We start from the raw sequence: 21,348 nt of genomic DNA on the forward strand, positions 1-21,348 counted from the left end.
AGTTCCTAACCAAGTCCCAAATGGTTCGTCATGACAATTAGTCTACAAATTATCAACACAAAAAAAGTCTCTTCCACATTTTGTAAAGCTTTCTCCTGTTGGTTTTATTGTTTCGGGCTGGGGTTTTTAATAGCTTTTTCTGCTTATAATTTTCCTAGCTACAATGGGCACAGAGATGGATTATGAATCCCTTTCATCCTATTTACAGCAGCAACAGCATTTCAGATTCCAGCCTGGCTTGCTGCCAGATACAAGCAATCCATTTCCTCCAGTTGCAAGCAATAAAATTATTCTGTCTTTGTCATTCTGCGTTTCCCTGCATCTTTTTGAAGGACATCACTGATTCTCTGCCACTGTTGTTGGGCTGAATTATATGCTTTAGCTGTTTAGCACAAGGGTGAGTGATACAAAGCCACAGAGGGATGAATTAAAAATATTACGCACAGGAGTTTTTATTGTTTGGTTTGGGTTTTTTTTAAACCAATTTCAAAATAGTAACGCAAATAACACAAAAATATAAGGCGCAATTAGAGAGACAATCGAAAGCAGGGAATTCACAGTCTGGTTGTTGGGGGTTTTTGCATGCCTCATGCCTATTTCCTGGGACTTTAGGATCAAAAAATTAAAAGCTCATTCAGCCTGTGTTGTGGTTTAAGCCCAGCCGGTAGCTCCCATGTCAGGTCTATGTCCCTCAGGTGCTTTCCTGCTTCTGAAATCCCTGTTTCTGTGTCCTCTTCTTTTACAGGAGTTTAAGCTAACATGTTTAGGATTGCATTCTAGCCTACCCAGGTACACTACATTTTCAAGAACTCTGATTAAGCATATTCAAAGCTCTTGTGCACAGTGCCAGCTCTGAGAATCTCTCAATTCTGACTTTTTTTGTTTTCTATTGAAATGGATACCATTTTTCCCAGAATTTATATTCTGGTGAGATGGCAATTTTTCAATTTCAAGTGCATTAAAACTGTATTTTCTCACCTATTTCCTTGTATTTTATTGTGAAGATGGTGAGGGTTTTTTGCCTGAAAATATTACCTTAGTTGACAGAACTGGTACCTTGTCGTTTCCTCCTGTTCTTTTATTTTCATTGAGTGGTCACTCAGTGTTGATTCTGAACATTCAGGACTGTGGAGAGATGGCTCTGTCCACTGCAAATCTGTTTCCCTCTCAGGAACATCCCATTTATGCCTTCCAGTGCAGGCAGGTTATAACTTTTGGATTAAATGTTCTCTGCTTTACCCTTCTCCACCCGAATTCTTATGTCACTTTCATCAGTAAGTTAATTGAGGCAAACAGGATCTGTTGTTTGTCCATTTTTCCCTTCCTCTCTCCAGAAAGAAAATAGCAGTGACTTTGAATAACAGAAGCCAAGGTTTGGAAACGCTCTTATTTCTTTGTAGAATAAAACACAACAGCCTTGTTAATTTGGACCTGCCTTTGGACTCAAGTTTATTTGCTAGCTGCAGGCAGTACTTCTATGCTTCTGTCAGTATAATCCATTTTGCTTTTAATTCTGGGGTATATTATAATCTGACACTATTCCTTTTGGTTTGCTTTTTTCTTTCCTCTTGGCTTCAGGTAGTTTTGCTTTTAAATTACCTCACACATAGAGTGCACACAGATAGATGGATGGATATGCATAAAACCTGTCATACATTGGTTATTCACCTATCTTCCCATCCTACTTAAAGAGTATTTTTGTTTCCTTTTGCTCTCACCCCTATCAGTCATTATTCCCAGATGTTCCTCTGTCCCAAAGCCTCATTCCCAAACGGCAGATGACAGTAACTGCCCCATGCCACCTAAGGCTTCCCTCAACCCCACTCCTCAGAGGAGTTACAAGAAGGGCAGCTCAATATCACGTGGTGGGTGTTAGTAGATTGCTGCTTTCACCCCTGGGCATCTCTCTGGCCACAGAATCATAGGCTGGAAAAGACCTTTAAGACCAACCAGGCCAACCATTACCCAGGACTGCCAAGGCCACCACTAAACCACGTCACTGAGGGCCTTATCTACATGTTATTTAACACTTCCAGGACAGTGATTCCACCCCTTCCCTGGAAAACCTGTTCCAATGACCGAGCACCTTCTCAGTGAAGAATCTGTTATTAATATCCAATCTAAACCTCCCCTGGTACAGCTTGAGGCCATTACCTCTTGTCCTATCACTTGTTACTTGGGAGAAGAGACCGACCGCCACCTGCCTACAACCTCCTTTCAGGTAGCTGTAGAGGTCCCCCTGAGCCTTCTCTTCTCCAGACTAAACGCCCCCAGTTCCCTCAGCTGTTCCTCATCAGACTTGTGCTCCAGACCCTTCACCAGCTTTGTTGTCCATCTCTGGCCCTGCTCCATCACCTCAATGTCTTTCTTGTAGTGAGGGGCTCAGAAATGAACACAGGATTTGAGGTGCAGCCTCGCCAGCGCCGGGTGCAGGGGAATGATGACGTCCCAGGCCCTGACAGGTATGATTTTGCACTAACGCCTGCTTCGACACGCGTCTCTACAAAACTAGACTGGTGTCGCCAGCAGTCTCGGAGCCTGTAAGAGGGGCGGAGCGGGAGCGCGAGTGCACCACGCGACTGAAGACAACACCTAACCCGCTCCGCCGCCGCCAGAGCATCACGGGAATGATGCGTCGCCCGAGAGCCCGCCCCTTCACGTCTCCGGGGCAGAGTCTCAACCAATCAGCAGCCGGGGTGTAGCTTCTCACCAATGGGCTCTGGTTGTCCCTCGGCCACCGCCTGCTGTTTTACCAATCAGCCGCAGCGTGCCGCCGCAGGTAGCCAATGGCTGATGAGGAGAGCCCGCCTCCTTTGTCCTCTCCGTTGCTGGGGCAGCCGCTGTCAATAGCCCCCGCGCGCCGCGGCGGCCCCTTTAAGAGTACCGTGGCAACGGCCACCGCGTCCGGCAGGGAGGTACCGGCAGCAGCGGGGCCTGGAGGGGGCAAAGGGGTGCGGAGGGGAGGGGAGGAGCGGGGTGGGGTGTGAGGGTGTGTGGAGGGGATGCGCCTGGGGCTGTGGGAGCGGGTCTGGGCCCGGGCTTAGCCTTCTGGGGAGCGCGTGGTGCTCGATCTCGACGTGCCGCGAGAGTCGGCCCCGGGGATGGCGTCTGTGCACCCGGGCACCCAACGGCGGGGTGGGGCCGCGGAGGAGGGGTGTTGTCCCCCGCACCGGTGAGTGTCGGGCAGCAGGCCTTCCGAAAAGCGGTGTACGCGGAGCCGCAAGTGATCAGTGCCTTCCTGAGAAGTCGTTTGTTGTAGAGTTCCTGCATTTAAAACGTACTCTCACGTGCAGGTAGTTGTTTTAAAAGTGTTCATTAAAATAATAGATTTGATATGTACTTCTCCCCAGTGCAGGAGAGTCGCTTTTTCACACTTTGGGAATGGCTGAGTTGAACTAGGTAAATCCATACTCAGCAGAGGCATAGGTGGGAATATGAACGAGGGCATGGGCCTCCTTGATTTAGGATTAAGAAACATCGTATCTTCTCCTAATTGTAGGACTGGCCTGCATGTTACCTGTTCGGACTGCTGTTTTCTCATCTCTGACCGGGGCTTACAGCAGCCTTTTCATTTTCAGATCTGCTGCTGAAAGTAGCTCTGAAATATTACTGTCAGATATGTTTAATATTGGCTTTTAAAACCATAGAGCATTTTAACTCACCAAAAGCTGATAAACCTAGAGGAAATACATATAGTTAAGTCAGCAGGTGCAGAAAGATTCCCTAATAAGTATTTGCTCCTCAGTAAAGCCTCATAGGTGAATACGTTTTGATGTGATACAAGTAAGTCTCTTTTCTGGTGTTTGGATGTGAAAAATATGGGTAGAGGGAGAGGAGGGAGACAAAGTTATAGTTAATTTAAAGTAATTCTTTCTTCTTTTATAAGTTCAGCACATTAATAGTTTGGATTCATGCTTTTGTATTTGTCTGAAGCTGGCTCTTTCTTGTGCTGTCCCTCTCTTAGAAGAGGTGGAAAAACTGATTGGACCGTTAGAGGTCAGCATTTGTACTCGGGAAGTATCATGTGGTGACCAGTAAAAGCATCTTGCTTCCTCTGGTATCAGAAGGGTGTTGAGACTGAAAAGAATTTGAAAAGTTTCATAAGGCTTGTATTACAGAAGTAAGCTCTGGGTGTTCTGTGAGGGAAGAATTACTGAGTAATTTTCCTTTCTCTCTATCACTTAATATCTGTAATCCAGTAGTTCGATTTCTATTTCTGTGATTGACATAGGAGTGATAGGGGGACAGTATTCTGTCACCACTGGTGATATTTTGTGTTCTCTGTTTTGCCTGTCATATCCTTTGCAGTGACCTACAGCTTGACTGTTTTCTTGTGATAATGAGCATGTTTTCAATACAAGATATGTAAGTAATAGCAATAGATAGAAGTGAAAGAGTATGAAATTATGAAAACAAAACTATTTCTGAAGTTTGTACAAGTCCCAGATTTACTTCAGCCATTCTGTACTGATGCATTAGGCTTCCAAAAGCATGTGTGGCATATTTGAGGGGAGGAGCTTGGGGTTTTGGTGGTGGTGGAGTTTAGTAGACCCACTGCTAACCCACTGCTAATGTTTGACTCCTCAGAAGCTTATTAAACAAACCAGGAGAAAATAGATATCTTTGTGGCTCTTACTCACACAAGTTGAACTTCCTTTATAATCAGCTCAGACTAGTTGGTAACAATTGAAAAGTCAATGAAACAAAGTGTTTCATAGGCTAAGTGAAGTAAAACTCAAATACCCCAGTGATTAATTTGTTCTCATGATGTACATTCTTTATGTTAATCAAATTACGTAATAAAGAGGTTGAAAACTGAGCTTGGCAAGTCTTGATGGGCAAAGGTTTCTTATTTTGTGTAGAAAATTCAATACTATTACCAATTTCTAAAACTGAAAACCATTTGAGGATTCAGAAAATGGTTTTGGCCATCCCTCAAAGGAGATTTTTACTGGTTCACCTTTTCCAATTTGTTTTCAGTCCATTGCTTTTCAAAGTGCTTCCAGAACGCATCAGAAATTACTGTTCATAGATGTTGCTGTATGTCAAAATGATGCTTAGGAAAATATCCTCAAAAGCAGGGAATATCCAGTTCTTACAATTTGTCTGTTTTAAATACAATGAGTTATGAAAAGCAGTCTTCAAAAAGATTGTTGCCTCTTCAGTGAGCACTTATGGGACTATAAAATAACTGATCAGCTTTAAGACAGTAGGTGAAAGTGAGTGTTCTTGTTTTATATCTATAATTAGACATACTGATGATTGAACTGTAGGCATATATGTTTTTCCCTAAAGGCAGTCACATTTGTTTTCTTTCAAATTTCCTTTCTTTTCAAGAAAAAGTCTGCATAATGATTTCTTTCTGTTCTTCTGTGTCCTGAAGGCAGACAAAATCTGGGTGTATCTTGGCTACATCTACACTGTTGAAGATATTTGTCCTATAGAGTAATCTCTGCCTCCACACAGGGCTAGGTTAACGCCTGTAGATGTGGTGGTGCCTCTAACAGTGATGTGCCCACTCCAGGAGTCAAGGACTCCTCTGGATGGCACATGTGGCCCTGGGATAGCCTTGCATCCGAGTAACAGATGAGGTTGCTTGAATTCTGCCACTTTGTTTTGTTCAGCATGTTGTTATGAGCAAAATGGGGAATACATTTCAGATGCAGAGCCAGTAATTGTTATTTTAATTAAAATCTGAATTGTCTAAGCAAGGACTTGTTTCAGATACTAACACAGTTCAAGCTATGTACAATTTCAGTGCTAAAGATGCAAACCTGGTGTTATATTAACCCACTCACTTTCCCTCTGGGACCTGACTTGCTTCAACTTTACAGGGGGGTTACATCGACATCCCAAATCCTTCCAAGGCAAGAAGAGGATGGTCATGGTTTCTTCTTTCTTGCTCTGGTCCATTTGGGTTCATTTTTATATGCTTATTAACACACTGTGCACCTTACTTTTTATTCTGTTTTATTCTGGTTTAGTCTACTCATTGATTCATGGTTCCACATTACACCTGAATTTACTACATGTGGTGTGCTTTACATGTGTTGAGTACTTGTTCTTTTTTCTATGCGTCTATAAGGCTGGTTTTACCTAGCTCCCAAGACTGCATCCATTGATGACCAGCACAGGTGAGATGTTACAGCTTAGGGGCCCAGTATTGTCCTGCAGTTTGCTTTCCCACCCCTCCAGTCACCCCTCCTTTACCCCTCTATGCTGCATTTTTGCAAGAGTTGTAGATACTTTGCATAGAATAAGTACATGTTATTACTGTCTGTTATAAATGTAGCATTAGATGCTAGACAATTAAATATATTAGTTTATATTTTAGTTTGTATTTTTTGCATTCCCTGACAGTCTCCTGTAGAGACAGAGCTGAAGCAGTGTTTGTCAGTGCACCCTCTAGAGAGCAGGTTGTTTCCAAAACTCTGCCTGTATTTCAGTTGGGCTTGTGCTCTTCAAGGAGCAAAATAATACACATTCTGCACAGATGTCTGTGAAGCTGGGACTTAGGATTGAGCTGTCTGGGAGCAGAGTTGCACCCCAGTATGTTCTGGTATTCCTACATGATCTAAGCTTTGTGCTCAAGAACATGTCTGAGGGTCTTAAAGACAAACAAGATAAGACAGTTATGGTTAGGGATATACTTAAAAAATACATTTAATAACTGCATTATTTTAGAAGAAAAACAGTTGTTACCTATCATTTGAATGTTCACAATAACTGATAATATTTAGGTGCTTAGAAACCATTATTTTGGAAAGTTATTCCCTAAGTAGAGAAAAAATACTCTCTTCCAAATAATTCAGTATTAATTTCCCAGCAACTTCCCAGTTTAGAATTCTGTCGGGCTATTTATTCCTCTAATTCCTTCTGTATAGATTATGAAGGCAAATGGATTCCAGTCACTGGAGACTGTTCTGCTAACAGTGAACTGGGCCAGAAAGCTTGAATTTGTAATGAAAATTGTCTTGGCAGCTGACATTTCTGATCTGCTTGGCTATGCAATTCTGCATATATAGACAGTAGAAGGCTGAGAAGCATGCTAAGTTTATTTTACTGGGAAATAATACAGTGAAAATTTTACAGCTCATTTACAGGTATGTGATATGCCCTGCAGTATAAAGGAGTTTTGATTAAAAGCTGCTCAATTTTTTGTGTGTAGTTTGCTTTACCATTTAGAAATGGGCTGGGAGCTTATGTCATTCAACAGGCAGAATTACTGGGCTCTGATGCAAGTCCTGTTTATACATCCATTAAAACACTGATGTTTTGAAGTTGGACTGAAGGAAGATAGATGTTGAAATAAGCTTGAGCACTGTGAAGAGTGGAGGGAGAGACAAAAGACATAAAAAACCCTAATAAAAAAGATATAAAAGAACCCCAAAGGCTACATTTGCATTTTCCTATAAAGCACATGACACCAATGCGTGTACTCCTGCCAGTTCCTGAAGGCATGAAACACTAGGTGTTGTAAGGTACAAAAGTGTTTTCTAGGGCAGAGACTGTGATTGGCAGTTAGGGACAGAATGTCCTCCAGACACATGGGACAACTGATTTTCAAACCCATTATTTGACATCATTGGAGTGTCAGAAATTGAGATATGGAAGATTTAGTAAAATTCTGCAAATACCTCAATTCTAGTAACATGAATAAGTTGTTAATTCTTTTGGTTAAAAAGTTTTCAAATGTCTTTAATTTGGTTTCCTGAGTAGCATCGAACTTTCACTTCTGTTTTGATTTCCAAATACTTCTTTTCCCCTCTTTATAACCTGGGAGTAATTTCTTATTCTGTATTTAGGTGTGTTAATTTACTGATTTCTCCTTCAGGGAAGAAGTGCCTCAAACCTCTGAGTGTAATACTAGTGGTATTCCTAGAGTGGTGTCTGTCACATTTCATATAAATAATGAGGCTAATGCAGTCCAGCATGTAGGATAGGGCTATAGGAGTCTTGTGTAATTTACAGTTTTTTACTTTTTGTAACTAAACAGCAAAATAATTCTCACTTTCCTTTTTCTCTCTCTAAATTGTTACAGAAAAATGCATTCAGAATTATAACTACTGCTTGTTGAACCAAACTGCAAAGATCTCATGTTTTGGAGGTGAAGATGATAAACCCAAGGAGATAATCCAGCTGCTGCCATTGTACAACTGAAAGATCCTTTGTGTCAAAATGAGCAGTCTTTGAGAAAAATCTGGAAAGCCATTAAATCTGAGAAATGGGAGAAAGACTAAGGAGCCCAGATTCTGAATATGACAGGAAATCAGATGGAGATAAAAATAGTGACTCTTATTATTCAGATGAAGGTAGTGCATCTCATTCATCTGGTCAGTCACCAACACTAACATCTACAAGCCAAGAAAAAAAAGATCCCAAAACACAAACTTCAGACAGCCTTGTGCACTACCAAGGTAGGTAGAGAACAGAAACTGCTGCTTTGTAACTGCCTCCAAGAGTAAATTATCTTTGAAAACTGAAAGAAAAGTGGGAAACTATCATTAGGAGAATCTACAAATAAGGTTCATGTGAATTATGCTACAGATGGCAGGTAAACTGCAACTCTGTGTTGAAAACTGAAATTAACCTATTCCTGAATAAGGAGGATTTTTGGTGATTTTCAGAGTGATTCGTGTATTTCTTAACAAGTAGCCGTGGCTCGTACGCTAGCGTTTTGTTGAAACATGCTGATGCACTCCTTTTGTCTTTGACAAAAAGCTTGAGGCCAAGGACCCAGAGGATGGCCTTAATCTGCAGCCTGTAAAAGAGAGATGATTGTTAAAATTTCTCTGACAAAATACCCTAAAGATATCTCTCTTGTGGAAGTCTAATTGACCAAGCTTTACAGTGTAATATTGTGTACTTTCAACAAATAAACAAAGACCACTAATGGAGTAAGAGAGAGAAAATACATTTGGTGAAAATTAGGTTCATGTGGAAATTCAGAAGTCCTTACTTGAGGGTGAAGTATCTGATTTGAGATGAAATAGCTCCACTTTGAGCTCCCTGACACACACCTCACCTACATAAGGTGCTTTTTTGATTGAGAATGTGGGGAAGTGAACATCCCTACAAAAAGGGAGAGAATGGTTATGGAGATCCTGGGCTGAAGTAGGGATGCGAGGCCTTTCTGACCCACTTTGGAAGCTTGTTCTAAATAACTGCACATGTTTTCTGGTGAAGTCAGAGCATATTCTCTATATATGTATATAGAGTACTCTATTTTATTCATAAGTGCTTGATAATATCTGAATCATTTGTTCAACTTTATGATCTAGAGTGTACCAGAAGGTCAGACCTTCAATCTAGAATTTGCCCAGGGAGTGTAACTCTTCAGATTCTTGATAGTGTTGGTGTCATGGTGCAGCTGGTATTTTGCCAAGCTTCTCTACGTTGAGAAGCAGCATCTTCTCAATAGTAGGCATGAGTCAGCTGTCTGGAAAACAAAATGTGCAGCTCCACTGTGCCATTTAATTTGAAGGGGGCAAGTGAATGACTAGTTCTTTGATTATTTGGCCAGAATTGAACACAACTATTACATGAAGGTGTTGTGAATGTCATGTTGTTCTTGAAAGACACTATTCCCCAATTTAAGTAAATGGTCAAAAGTGCAGACTTGCTATGGGAATTTTCTGTCTGTTCTGTCCTAAGTGTGGATAAGTTTTCGAATGGTCTGCAAGTCTAGGGTTAATGGGAATTCCCTTAGTGATAGGAGTCACATCATTTCTGCAGTGCATGTATTAGATAATCTTTTCACACCTGAATGTGACATGAGTGTTCTTTGTAAAGGAGAAAAACACCCCAGAACCCCAAAATATAAACCAAACAACATCGTAGAACCAAAATACACCAACCTTCTTTTGTTTGACCAAGCTGTGGAAAAAATGAGCATCAAGCAGAAAAGGAATTAGTGTTTGTGGAAAATGTTTAGAGGAAATTATAAGAAGATATTTAAAGCTGTTATTTTTGCTGTAAAGTATTCTCTGTAGAATAGAAACTATTCTATTCTGTTGGTGAAACTATTTGGTAAGCACCAAAGGGGAGGAAGAATTTGCTGTCACACTCACTGTCTATGTAGAAGTAACTGCACTACTGCCAAGTTTCACCTTTCAAGCCTAAATTATAAGCTGCAGCTGCTGCTGTTCAGTTCTGCTAAACGCTGACGTACCTTAATAAATTACGTACTCTATATATTCAGTTGTTTTAAGAGGTATTTTGGGTAGATTACATGCTTCATTCTTTGAGTGTGGCTTGAGAGGCAAATAAGATAAAACCAAAATGTTTAGCTTTTATCTATGGGATTAATAATAATATCAAATAGGAATGCAAGTGATGCATAATAGTAGTCAAATAAGGATACTGTGTGAAAATAACGTGTGATACAAGAATAAATTATTCAGGGGAGAACTGAATTTTCATGGGATTTGTAATTTTGCTTTGGAGGCTTTCTGCACTGAGCCTTTGAAATCTGCTGTTTTGTCTGTAAGCATGGCAGCTGGATTTGAAAATACTGCTGCATTTGTCTGAGAGAATTACATCTTGCATAAGACACAACGAGCTAACACTCAGCTAATTGGTAGCATTTTAAAAGCATTTGATAATATTGTATGCAGAAGAATATAGTATTTAAATATTTTAATAAACAATTTCAAACGTTCACAAAACATGACTGTTATTTCTGATACAATTTGCAGATGATTACTTTACAATGGTCCTGTATTGATGGCTGTAAATATTATCTCTTCCAGTAGATCACAGACATAAATTACCATTTTTTTTTTATCTATGAGAAGGAGCGTAAGTCTGTTGTATACGTGCCTTTTATTGTCTGGTTGGAAAGCTGCAGTCTCTGTTAAGTACAATTATAAAATTGTTTCAGGCAGAGCTTTATTCAAAGCAGGATGTCTGAATAGACAAACTGCATTGTCTTAAACATGCTTTTTATTTTTCCTCTCTTAGCCACAAAGAAATTGGATTCCAAATATGCACCAAGCAAAAGAGGGATACGGTGGGGTTTCCGTTCACAGAGCTGCACAAGGGATTCTCCTGCGAAAGATATAGATCTTGTTACAAAAAAAGTTCTTTCTGCTAGGCTGCTGAAAATCAATGAGCTCCGAAATGAACTGACTGAACTCCACATCAAACTAGATGAGCTGCAGAAAGAAAACAGGGTACTGAAGAGGCTTCAGCACAGGCAGGAGAAAGCCTTGAATAAGTTTGAAGATACAGAAAACGAAATCTCTCAGCTTCTTGCTCGGCACAACAATGAGATTAGAATATTAAGGGAGCGTCTACGGAAATCTCAAGAGAGAGAACGTGCGACTGAAAGACGGCTGAAAGATTCGGAAGATGAACTGTACAGAACAAAAACTGCCTTGCAGAAACTGAAAAAGCTGTCTGCAGATAAGCACCTTGCTGAGAGAGATGACCTGGCAAAGAAACTCGCCTATGCAGGGAGCAGGCTAGAAGACAGTGAAAAAAGAATTAAGGTGAGCCGACTTTGTTTTCGTAAGGAATTCTGCAACAGGTTGCCATCATGAGTTTCATGAATTGTGTTTTTTTACAGTTGTGTACTAAATAGAAAATCATTCTTTTTTGCATTTTTTCTTTTTTAGCAGGTAGGTAGCATCAAGTAAATTTCCAAGGTGATGATATAGTTACATACTTGGTAGCTGGGCATTCAAATTGCTGTTTAAAAATGAAGCATATTTTGTCAATATATACTATGGGCTTGTGCTTTTACATGTTTTTATAACTAGTAATAATGTTTCAGAAATGCATGCAGCTGTCAGAAAACTCTGTGCAATCTCATTTTTCTTCTTGGAGGGGAAGCATTTGTTTAAAAAAAAAATCTGGGTATTTAGGGAGCTGTACACTAAAATTCAAAGAAAAATATAGATAGTTATTCTTTTTCAGTTTTGTTAACTGCATTCATGTGGTGTTTGATTGTCCATTACTCTGCACATCTGAGAAGTGAGTTGAACAAAATTACAGCAATTTTTTTGATACCCAAATGAGCTTTAGAACATTTTCTGGGCATCCATTTTAAGAATTTTGTGCAATATATTTTAATTTTGTTCAGCAAAAATGTTTACATTTTTGTAAATGTCTAAACACGTCTAGATTGTAAATGTGTAAAAAATCATCTTGTTTAAACATAATTGTGTTAGGACTACGAAACTGTTGGTAGTTGTATACAATACTATTTTTAGGTAAAATTATGTTGGTCATTAAAATGGTGTTGCAGTTTGGTGTATATATTAGTAATTAAACCTAAATCATATTACAGAGATAATTTATCTGGAAATCCAAAGGATTAAGCTGCAAACTAAGCTTTCATAAAATAAATCCCAAAATACCAAGATATAAACTGCTGAGTTACCCAAATCACTTCACCCCATAGTGTCACCATCTGGCATCTGTAGTTTTATGATCAGGTATTTTAGCATTTGTAGTACTGGATAATGTTAAAATTAATCATGCTCTAAAAAGTAAGGGATTTTCTTCTACATTTTTTTTCCTTCTATCATCATCACAGGTTCACTTAAAACAGCTATTGCAAGATAAGGGTGTGTAAAGGAAATCACAATCACAGATTTAGTCCTAGTAGAAAGGTTAAAAATTATTTCTTGTATTCTTCCTTCTAATCTTGTACTTTCAGGGAGGTATTTTTTTTTTCTTAACCATCAGTCTGAGATTTGTCTGGGAGATCTGGAGGTCCACTGTGCCAAGAGCTTTGCAGAAAGTAGTCTGTGTTCACATTATCTCCTCAAATCACCTCTCAGTGCTCCAGAAGGATGAGCTGCAGCATCTGCAGGTGCTTTGTCTGCCTCCTCAAAGTTGGGATTAAGGATTTTAATGTATTCAGTGTTACAGTAATGCTGGAGTCGATATCAGGATCCAAGACATTGGTTTACTGTAATTTTATTGAAGTAATGTAAAATTACTCTTTTAAAGTAATTCAATTACTAAAAAAATACTATTGTGTTTTAATTGAAGGATCTGGAAAAAGGTCTTGAATTAAGTAGTAGCAGTTTTCAACGAGAGTTACAATCAAAGAAAAAAAAGATCTCTGAGGCTCAAGAAATAAACAGAGTTCTCCAAGAAGAGCTTCATCAACTAAATCAGAAGCTGAAGGTAAAATGTGAAGCAATACAAGTTGCTAACCATGTTCTGACATTTTATCTTTGGAAGTATCTACAGCCAGGTTTGAATAGTTTACTAGGGACTGCACTCTCTGATATGTACTTAATTATATCCCACATGTGAGTTCTTTTTGTGCTTTAAATTGAAATGTTCTGTGCTCTGACCCTACAGTCTCTATGTTAATCGTTATTGTTAGCACTAGCTAAGAAAAACAAGATCGAGTACATGGCCAAGCATTGAGATTAAACCACAAGATCTACTGGACAAATAGGTTTTGAAGGCTTGAATTTAAAATTAAGTTTGCAGGCATATGAAGTACTTTATGTTGCTAATGTACTTGCATTACAGTAGGTTTGTGTAAAGGTTAATTTAATGTATTTGTGTGTTGCTAAATTTGTGCAAAGGTTTATTTGCATCCCCCCTATCCTGTTGTTGCCCAAATTCTGAATGTAAGGACTGCAAATGTTATGTTCTACCTAGTTAGTTATCTTTAGGGAAAAAAACAAGACAAGTAACATTGCTAGCATCAAAATACTTAAGTCTACAATACTGAAAATTCAGTTGTGCAATATATATATACATTGTCTCATTCATGTCTATGGAAGCATTAGCATTTAGTTTTATTTTCACTGCACATATGCTGCTTTTTTTTCCTTTTTTTTTTCGTACCACCCTCTAATATTTTGCTAATGACTTTTCTCTCTGCTTGCTTGTAGCATAAGCCAGGATAGGAATGTGATTGTTCTCCTTGAAACGTTGGATGTAACTATTGATTGCCTTACTCTGTTTCTATTTGCAACATGTGTTTTAATTTATTATGCAGCTTGGCTAATGACTTGTAAATGAAATGTTAGTAACTCAGTGTTATATCTTTCTCTTTCATTCACAGGAAAAAGAAAGAGAACTTGAAGCAAAAAATATATATGCTAATCGTATGTTGAAGCTATCACCAAGAAAAGACATTGATATGATACAGAGAAAGAGAGGTAACTTCTGTAAAGCAAATAAAGGCAGAAAAATTAATAGTGACTCTTCAAATTAGTCTACTAAATTCTGTCATTCATCCATTCAGTGACTGACTCTACTACTGCTTGTTAAAGAATGTGTACTTTTTTGCTCTGCTTTCAACACAGCACTGATTACAAAAAAGAGCACATTGTTTGTTTGATTCTTTGGTAACTGAAGCAGAACTAAAACCCGGAACTTCATCAAATAGCATCCTTAACTCCTTTCATAGCAGATACTCCTTGGGTGAAGGAGGAGGGGGAGATTGTTTAGTAAATTCTCTAATAGATCATAGATAATGTCTACATAGCAATAATTCCAGAGTCCTTAAAAATAGTAACTTCACTGCTATGAATATTTTGGGGTTTATTTCCTTTTTGCTAATTCAAATTTACTGTCTGTCAGATGAGCTATAGTCATTTTTTCTCTCAAGAAGTACATATGTCCCAGAACATAATCTAAAAGTATCAGTGCAGTGATTTCTTCTAGTGTGACAAGCAGCCTCAAGCCTTATGCTACCGACATAAATATGTGTGTGTATGTATGTGTGTCTGTGTGTGTGCTTAGACTATTTTCATTGGATCAGTAGAATCTGCTTGTCAGAAGAAGCAGGAATTTATGGGGCTGGTTTAAATATTTAATGCCAGCATTTCAAACAGTTTGCCTGCTGCTCATTTTATGATGGATACTCTACTATTATTCTATTTTAGGTTCAGATTTTTTAAATGTCATTCCACAGAGGTAAGTGTATGTATTGCGAAGATGCAAAGAATTGAATTTTAATTTTACGAGTTTGCTTCTCTACATGTAGCTTCTGTGAAAAGCAGTAAGAGGAGTGAGATATTTTGTGGGGATTTTTTGACAGATAGAAAGTATACTGTAATGCTGCTGTAAAGTTACTTTAGAAGTAGCTTTAAGGTGTTTTTATTATTTTTCAGGATAAGTTATGCATGCAATTTTTTTGAAATTAGCTTTTACAGATGCTGAAAACAACTATGTGCTACTTGTCAATATTTTCCACTTCCATTGGCTCCAAGACATTCTTTTATGTTTGCTGCAAATCATAACAAATGAGAGATAGGTATATAGTAGGACAAGTGATTTAATCGGTTTGTATTTTCTACAGCCAGCAATCAAAATAATAAGACGGGAGCACAGTTCACAAAAGGAGTACAGACCAGTGGATACTTCTCCCCAGTAGAATTACTTCCGGAATCGGAACTTGTCCGTGGTGGCACAGTAAGCAAGAAAGAAGGGATTCTTCCTAAAATAGTGAGTGCCGTTAGAATCTGAGACTTGCTCTTTATAACTGAATGGTTAATGCAGAGCTTATATTTTAGAAAATATGTGTGAATATACAAATGTGAATATGTAGACAATATAATCTAGAAAGCATTCTGCTCAGCTTCCAAAAATGTCATACTCCATTTTTGTGACAGTTCATCATAATCTATCCCTTGCTGGTAACCATTAGCGCTCAATTTGTTTCTTTTTCTGCCACTGACATTTTTTTGAAGTTTTGAAAACTTCATTTTGGTTTTCTCTCCTTTTCTTCATTTCTAATGCTTGTTTGAGCAATCTGTTACAACAGCCTTGTCTCTCTTTTTGCTTTGTTCTTAATTATGGCTTCTTGCTTCTTTTATTTTCCAGATTTATTTCACAATGCATAAATCTAACACTTCCTCTTATTGTCACAGTGCTGGTATTTCTTCTGTCATTTTTCCAGCTTTGTGAATATGGTTGGATTTTTGTTGTTTTTCCATTTCTCTTTTTATTATAAAATAGTACCATTAAAAGTATTGCTAATACTTCTGTGACCTCAGGCTAAAATCAGAGAGATTTGTAAGGTATTACAATTCAGAATGACACAGATTCTGATACAAATTGTACAAATTCTGATTGCATAAGTCTAGGACTATTAGTCAGAAATAATGCTCTGATGATGGTTCTGACTGGCTTCCTGGTAGGACTGAAGCTTTTTCATGGCTGTTTCTTTCCTATATTCTTTCTTTCAAAATCCTTTCACTAATTATGGATATAGTTTAACATATGTGTTCTCAACATATAGTTTGATGTGTGAGTTACACAACCACACAATTGGTACCAAATGCACATCATGGAGTCCAACTGTATGTCATCTTGTAAACCTCTCTAGTTCATGTGTGGCTGTTGCTTTAACGTATATTAGATCTGGGCTGCTTGTGCTTTCATCTGTTTTCTAAGTAAGTCAAGTATTTTAAATACTTGGACACAATTTCTTTATGAAATTTTTTTCTGGTTTTTTTTTTTTACATGATTATAATAGGAATTATACTCTTGTACTTGAAGGGAAAAAGTTGTTTTGGCCGATAGTCATGTTTTCTTTGTTCATTAAGTAGGAACTATTTCTCAAATTTCTTAGAAGTGTATTTTAATCTAGAAGCTTATTTTGCTCTAAAATAGGCACAAACTGCAAAGTTAGTATCCAAATGTTGGATTATGCTGGCTCTCCATTACTAGTAGTGTTTTTTTACTGCTGACATTAGTATCTTTTCTGCAGCTTCCTTCCATTTAAATGTGTGTGTATACTCACTAGCTGAATTTTTCAGCCAAGATTAAAAATTTCTCTTTCACTGTTTGTTAATTAACTCTCCATAACTTCAAGTACCACTGTGAAACTGTCTGAATCTACAACCCACTCATTCGAGTATAATGATCAGATCGTGGAAATGGAGGGTAACTAACTGCTTGCTTATTAAAAGAATAAGGTGGTGGGGTCTAGCCTTCTCTTTAAGCCCGTGAAAAAGAAAACATCTGACTCCTAAAGAGAACTATCCTGACACAGTGATAATTTTGCTTTACAACATAGGAGCTGCAACTTTCCTGAAATCTGGAATACAGTTGATTATCTATGCCTTTTGGTTTGGGTGCATAAAGCTGCACTATCAGTAGTAAGGTTGCAGGGTCAAAGCCCTGGTTGTCAAAGCTGATTTATCTTAGAAAACTTGCTTGGTTTTGTGTTTAGCAGTAAGAATGTGATTTTAGAGTGACATGGAAGTTCATATGATTTTGCTTGTTTGTTTATTTTATTGATTGTTTTCCCCCATCAGTTTCAGTTTTGTATTCATTTATTTCAGGAAAAAGAAACTGAAGACAGAGGATGGAAGGAGAAAGCAGACCTCAACAAACAAGACCAGGACAGGGAAACAGAAGAGAAACTGAAGTGTTTTCAGGGAATACAGGTTTTAGAGGAGAGGATTCAAAAACTTCCTGATGGTAAGGAAAAACAGGCAACTGGAGGCTGGAAAATATGCCATAGAATACTAATCAAGTAAGGCTGCTAGTTTCTTGTGAGAAATGATTTTGCAGAGATCACTACAGTGGAAAATTATTTTCAGTTACATTATGCAAAGAGAATCAGAAAGAAATGCAGGATGTAGAATAATGTGTGCCCTGTACTGAGCTGCAATTAAGTATGCAGCAGCAAAAAATGCTGTCCACAAAAAAGTACTGAAGCCTGAGATTTTGCTTTACAAAACAAGGATGACATGGCAGGTAAATGCTGTTTTTATCTCTGACTTGCTAGATGTTATGGAGGTAGGCAGTAGATTTTTACTATAGTAGAATAAATCTTCTTTCCTGGTCTGTTTTTTTCAGTGCATATCTACTTTCTTGTATCATTTGCAATTTTAGTTTCTCTTTTCACTTTGGTTAAGTGAATAATTTAGTGTGACTATTTGAGAAATTTCTGTTATTATATTTTAATTTTTTTTTTCATTTGACTTCACAACATCTTAATGACTTACATTTGTAAGTCTCTTAATCTAAAGTATATTTTAGGTGGACTGCATCCTGTCATGTTAAAATACTTTCTTTGATTATAATTAAAGAACAGTAACATTTATGCTCAATGACAAGGAAGAGTTATAAAAATCTATACCTGTTTTCAGAGAGAAATTCTGTGAAAAATCTTCTACCTCCGGTGGCATCAGTGCACAGCTCACATATGCTTTTGAAAAAATATTTAATATATTAAAAAATTTTAAAAAAGTATTTAATATATTAATTGAACTGATCCTGTTATTTCTCTAAGCTTGTTCTGAAGTACAACAGAAAACATGGAACTTTGTGAAAATTATCAGTCAGAAATTTGGATGAAGTGTCCAAGGCATGCCAGTATGGTGAAGGGGCCAAGTAGTCCTATTCAACTTTTGGCCAAACACATGCCTCCTGTCTTGACAGAAAAATATTTTGAAGAGAGAAATATTTGAGAAGCTTTCCCTTTTTTCGTACACATAAGTATTTGCAGGTTCTATCTAGAAGTTTATTACTGTTTTTCAACTTTGTCCCTTTTTAGCCATACAGACTGACATTTGGTATTTGCACAGACACTCACTGAATTCAAATGGTGATGCAAAGAACACTGATGTAAAGATGTTTTCTGATTGCAGCAGGTGCAGTATAGTTTAAATTGTTAACTACTTGAAGGAGGTAAGGATTTATCTATGACTCTGTGGCCTGAAAGCTTCACAGAAGTAGTTCCCATTGTAGGGAAATCACCCAAACACAGATCCCAGTGTTTTTGGGTGGTTCTGACAAAGAAAAATAAAGTGCTGTGCAAGTCAGAACTATTACGATCACTGATGTTGATTTTCATTTTCACTCAAACCCAGGAAATGGGAAGGCAACTGGCAGGAGTTAAATTCCTCTGAAAATGCTGGAACGTGGGTAATGTCCTAATCCCTTTGTTAGATGGCTGTAAACGTTTATATCTTAGCAGAGAACCTGTTTTGAATTTAGCTGTAATTTCTGAAGAATTGATTTTTGCAGTAGGAAAACCACATGACACATAGAGGAGCAAATTGAAAGCTCAATGGCTTTTGCTTGCAGTATTCCAAAATAATCTTTTGAAGGCATTTTGAAACTAGAACATTTTCAATAATGTTTAAATATTTCTTGCAGAGCGGGAAAAGGAAGAATATGACACAATGAAAAAAGAAAGTGGCTTTTTATTGGATAAAGAAGAGAAAACAAAGATGGAGACAGAAATCCAGAAACCTGAAGTCAAGAGAGAGAGCACTGAAATGCTGGAAGAGTGGCAAAAAAGAGAGTTCTTGCTTGCTAAACTGCAAGAAATTGACAGAGAAACTCAAAATGTAACAAACATGAAATCTGTTTCCAAAGCACCACTCATAAATACACCAAGGAAATCTGATTTCCTGGAGAAAAAAGAAAAAGCTGATCAATTCTTTGGGATTCCTGGGAAGGTTACAAATGGATTTCCGGCAGATAACAGCCACAATGATGCCACAAGAGCACAAGGGGAGAAGCAACGAAATCCAAGGACCACAGATTTAGATGGTGAGCTAACATTTGGTAGTTATGTACCTTCCTTTGGGAAAGGATCAGGGAGGCCGAGTTGGCTTACTCAAAAAAGTGTCAACTTGGAAGAAAAAGTTAAGGAAAATGCAGATTTCAATCTTAAGAAGGAAAAGTCCAGTTTAATGGAACAACTCTTTGGAAGCAGTGCCAGTACCAATGTTCTTTCTAAAAGTAACAATACACCATTGGACATAGACTGGGACTCCAGTAATACTCTTCTTGCTGATAAAAAAAGTAAAGTCACAGTAAAAGAAGACTATGAGCTTTTTGGTGAAGGAAGAAACCGAAACAGACACCATTTGCAACACACTACAGTAAAGCCAGGAGTTCAGACCCTTGGTTCTTTAGAAGATGAAATGGAAGACATAATCTTACAGTGATCATATTTTTATATGTTTCATATTTAAATGCTGTAAAAATAATTTCATGTAATATTTATTAGGTACAGATTTTAAACATTTCAGATATATTGTGAAGTCTTGTGAAGGAATAATTTACATAAATGCGTATATATAGAGAGGAAAGATGCACTTTGATAGAACAACCTAGGAACAGCCATGCAGGAAATTTCTTCAAAATATGATGTCCAAATACAGACCATGGAGATGTAGCAGTGACTGTTCTGGCAGAAGAACAGGGAAGGTGTCCTGAGGGACTTTGGTAGATGAGGTAGGCACCAGCTGGCCACTTCAGTCATCTGAGAAGATGCTCTTGCCCCAGCTTGGGCTCCATCCAGACTGTCACTTGCCTTGTGGCACTGTCTGCTTGTGCAGCTGTGGGCCACGGTCCCAGAGGCTCAGAGTCAGAAAGCTGGTTCGGGTGCCATAGGAAGGGAAGGACTTGCAAAGGTTCACACTCACTTGTACCCTTTGCTCATACTCTCTTTTACACCCTTCATGCTCCCTCTCACTCTTGTGCACTTGCTCGCTTCCCTTCTCACCTCCCACCCCTTTCTTCTTGCTCACTCTCACTCTGTCTCGTGCCATCGCTCTCTTAAATTTTTGAGGCTTGCTGATGGTGTGATGGTATGTTAAGTAAAAGGGTACTTCTCTCAAGGGAGCATTAGTATTTGTTGCAGAATGTGTTGACTAAGAAAGGCAGGGAGTTTTTATGTGGCAGTCCTGGCATTTGCAGGAGCTACTAGATGGGCGTCTCTGGCTAGCCGGCATGTGTTTGGGGTTTTACCTGTAGGCTGCTCACAGGACACTGGCATACTTCTTTTAGGCCTCTGATACTTTCTTTCTCGGGCATTTGGAGAGCATTTTAACTGTGTCGGGAGAAGGCATAAGTGTAACAGCAGTGTCACAGGATGGATAGAAGGGATGTACCTACTGCAAAGGCTCAGGTAGAAAGAGAATATTCTACACAGCAATTATGTTTTCTCAGAAGAACATCAACAGAAACACGATTAACTCAGGAACAGCTGATCTCCCTTCTGCATAGGTTTTCTGTAGTACTAAATTTGTATCTAAATTTGTACTTCCAAATTTGTCTAACTCTCCTCATATGTTCAGATTATATTTATTATATAATGTCATTTTTGTAATTTCTGAATTTTCTATGTAAAATTCCGATCATTACTAAGTCAGTTTTTAACAAAATGGTTTTATTAAATGAATTGAGTGAAATTTGTGTGTGTGGATCATCTTTACCACAAAGTTCTGGCATTTTATATCATGTTACTGATCTGGGGGGGCGGGAGGGATGGTGCCATGCCATGTACACAAGTTAAGAAGGTAGACAGTGAAGCATTTAGCAGAGGCATTCCAGAAAATAAGCTGAAGGTCGTTCTTTTCTAGAACAACAGATTTTGCAATGCCTCTGATATGCTCC

General features: G+C 38.3%; 1 protein-coding gene across 5 annotated transcripts; it reads left to right on the plus strand.

Moving 5' to 3' along the window:
• Window positions 1-2,769: 2,769 nt before the first annotated feature.
• Window positions 2,770-21,143, plus strand: LCA5 (lebercilin LCA5). 5 transcript variants are annotated; one of them, XM_061460426.1, is made up of 8 exons: window positions 2,770-2,915; window positions 8,042-8,417; window positions 10,963-11,492; window positions 13,003-13,140; window positions 14,039-14,135; window positions 15,281-15,393; window positions 17,271-17,409; window positions 19,096-21,143. In XM_061460426.1, the coding sequence occupies exons 2-8, from the start codon at window positions 8,225-8,227 to the stop codon at window positions 19,893-19,895; spliced, it is 2,010 nt and encodes a 669-aa protein (XP_061316410.1). In that variant the 5' UTR covers window positions 2,770-2,915; window positions 8,042-8,224; the 3' UTR covers window positions 19,896-21,143. The 5 variants fall into 5 exon arrangements, with proteins under 5 accessions (XP_061316410.1, XP_061316406.1, XP_061316411.1 ...); XM_061460422.1 differs by having other exon boundaries at window positions 2,771-2,915; window positions 15,281-15,426; XM_061460423.1 differs by lacking the exon at window positions 2,770-2,915 and adding an exon at window positions 3,026-3,260 and having other exon boundaries at window positions 15,281-15,426.
• Window positions 21,144-21,348: the final 205 nt, after the last annotated feature.

The sequence above is a fragment of the Pezoporus flaviventris genome, unplaced genomic scaffold (assembly GCF_033815535.1).
Source record: "Pezoporus flaviventris isolate CSIRO_AGI_PZ_B2104156 unplaced genomic scaffold, CSIRO_AGI_Pfla_v1 ptg000031l, whole genome shotgun sequence".
NCBI classification, from domain to species: domain Eukaryota; kingdom Metazoa; phylum Chordata; class Aves; order Psittaciformes; family Psittacidae; genus Pezoporus; species Pezoporus flaviventris.

What these genes read in the sequence shown, in the direction of transcription:
- LCA5 (XM_061460422.1), top strand. Translation starts at nt 8,225, where the DNA reads ATGGGAGAAAGACTAAGGAGCCCAGATTCTGAATATGACAGGAAATCA. An exon ending in AACTAAATCAGAAGCTGAAG is followed by an intron (nt 13,141 to 14,038) that starts GTAAAATGTGAA and finishes TTTCATTCACAG; the next exon opens with GAAAAAGAAAGAGAACTTGA. An exon ending in GATTCAAAAACTTCCTGATG is followed by an intron (nt 17,410 to 19,095) that starts GTAAGGAAAAAC and finishes TATTTCTTGCAG; the next exon opens with AGCGGGAAAAGGAAGAATAT.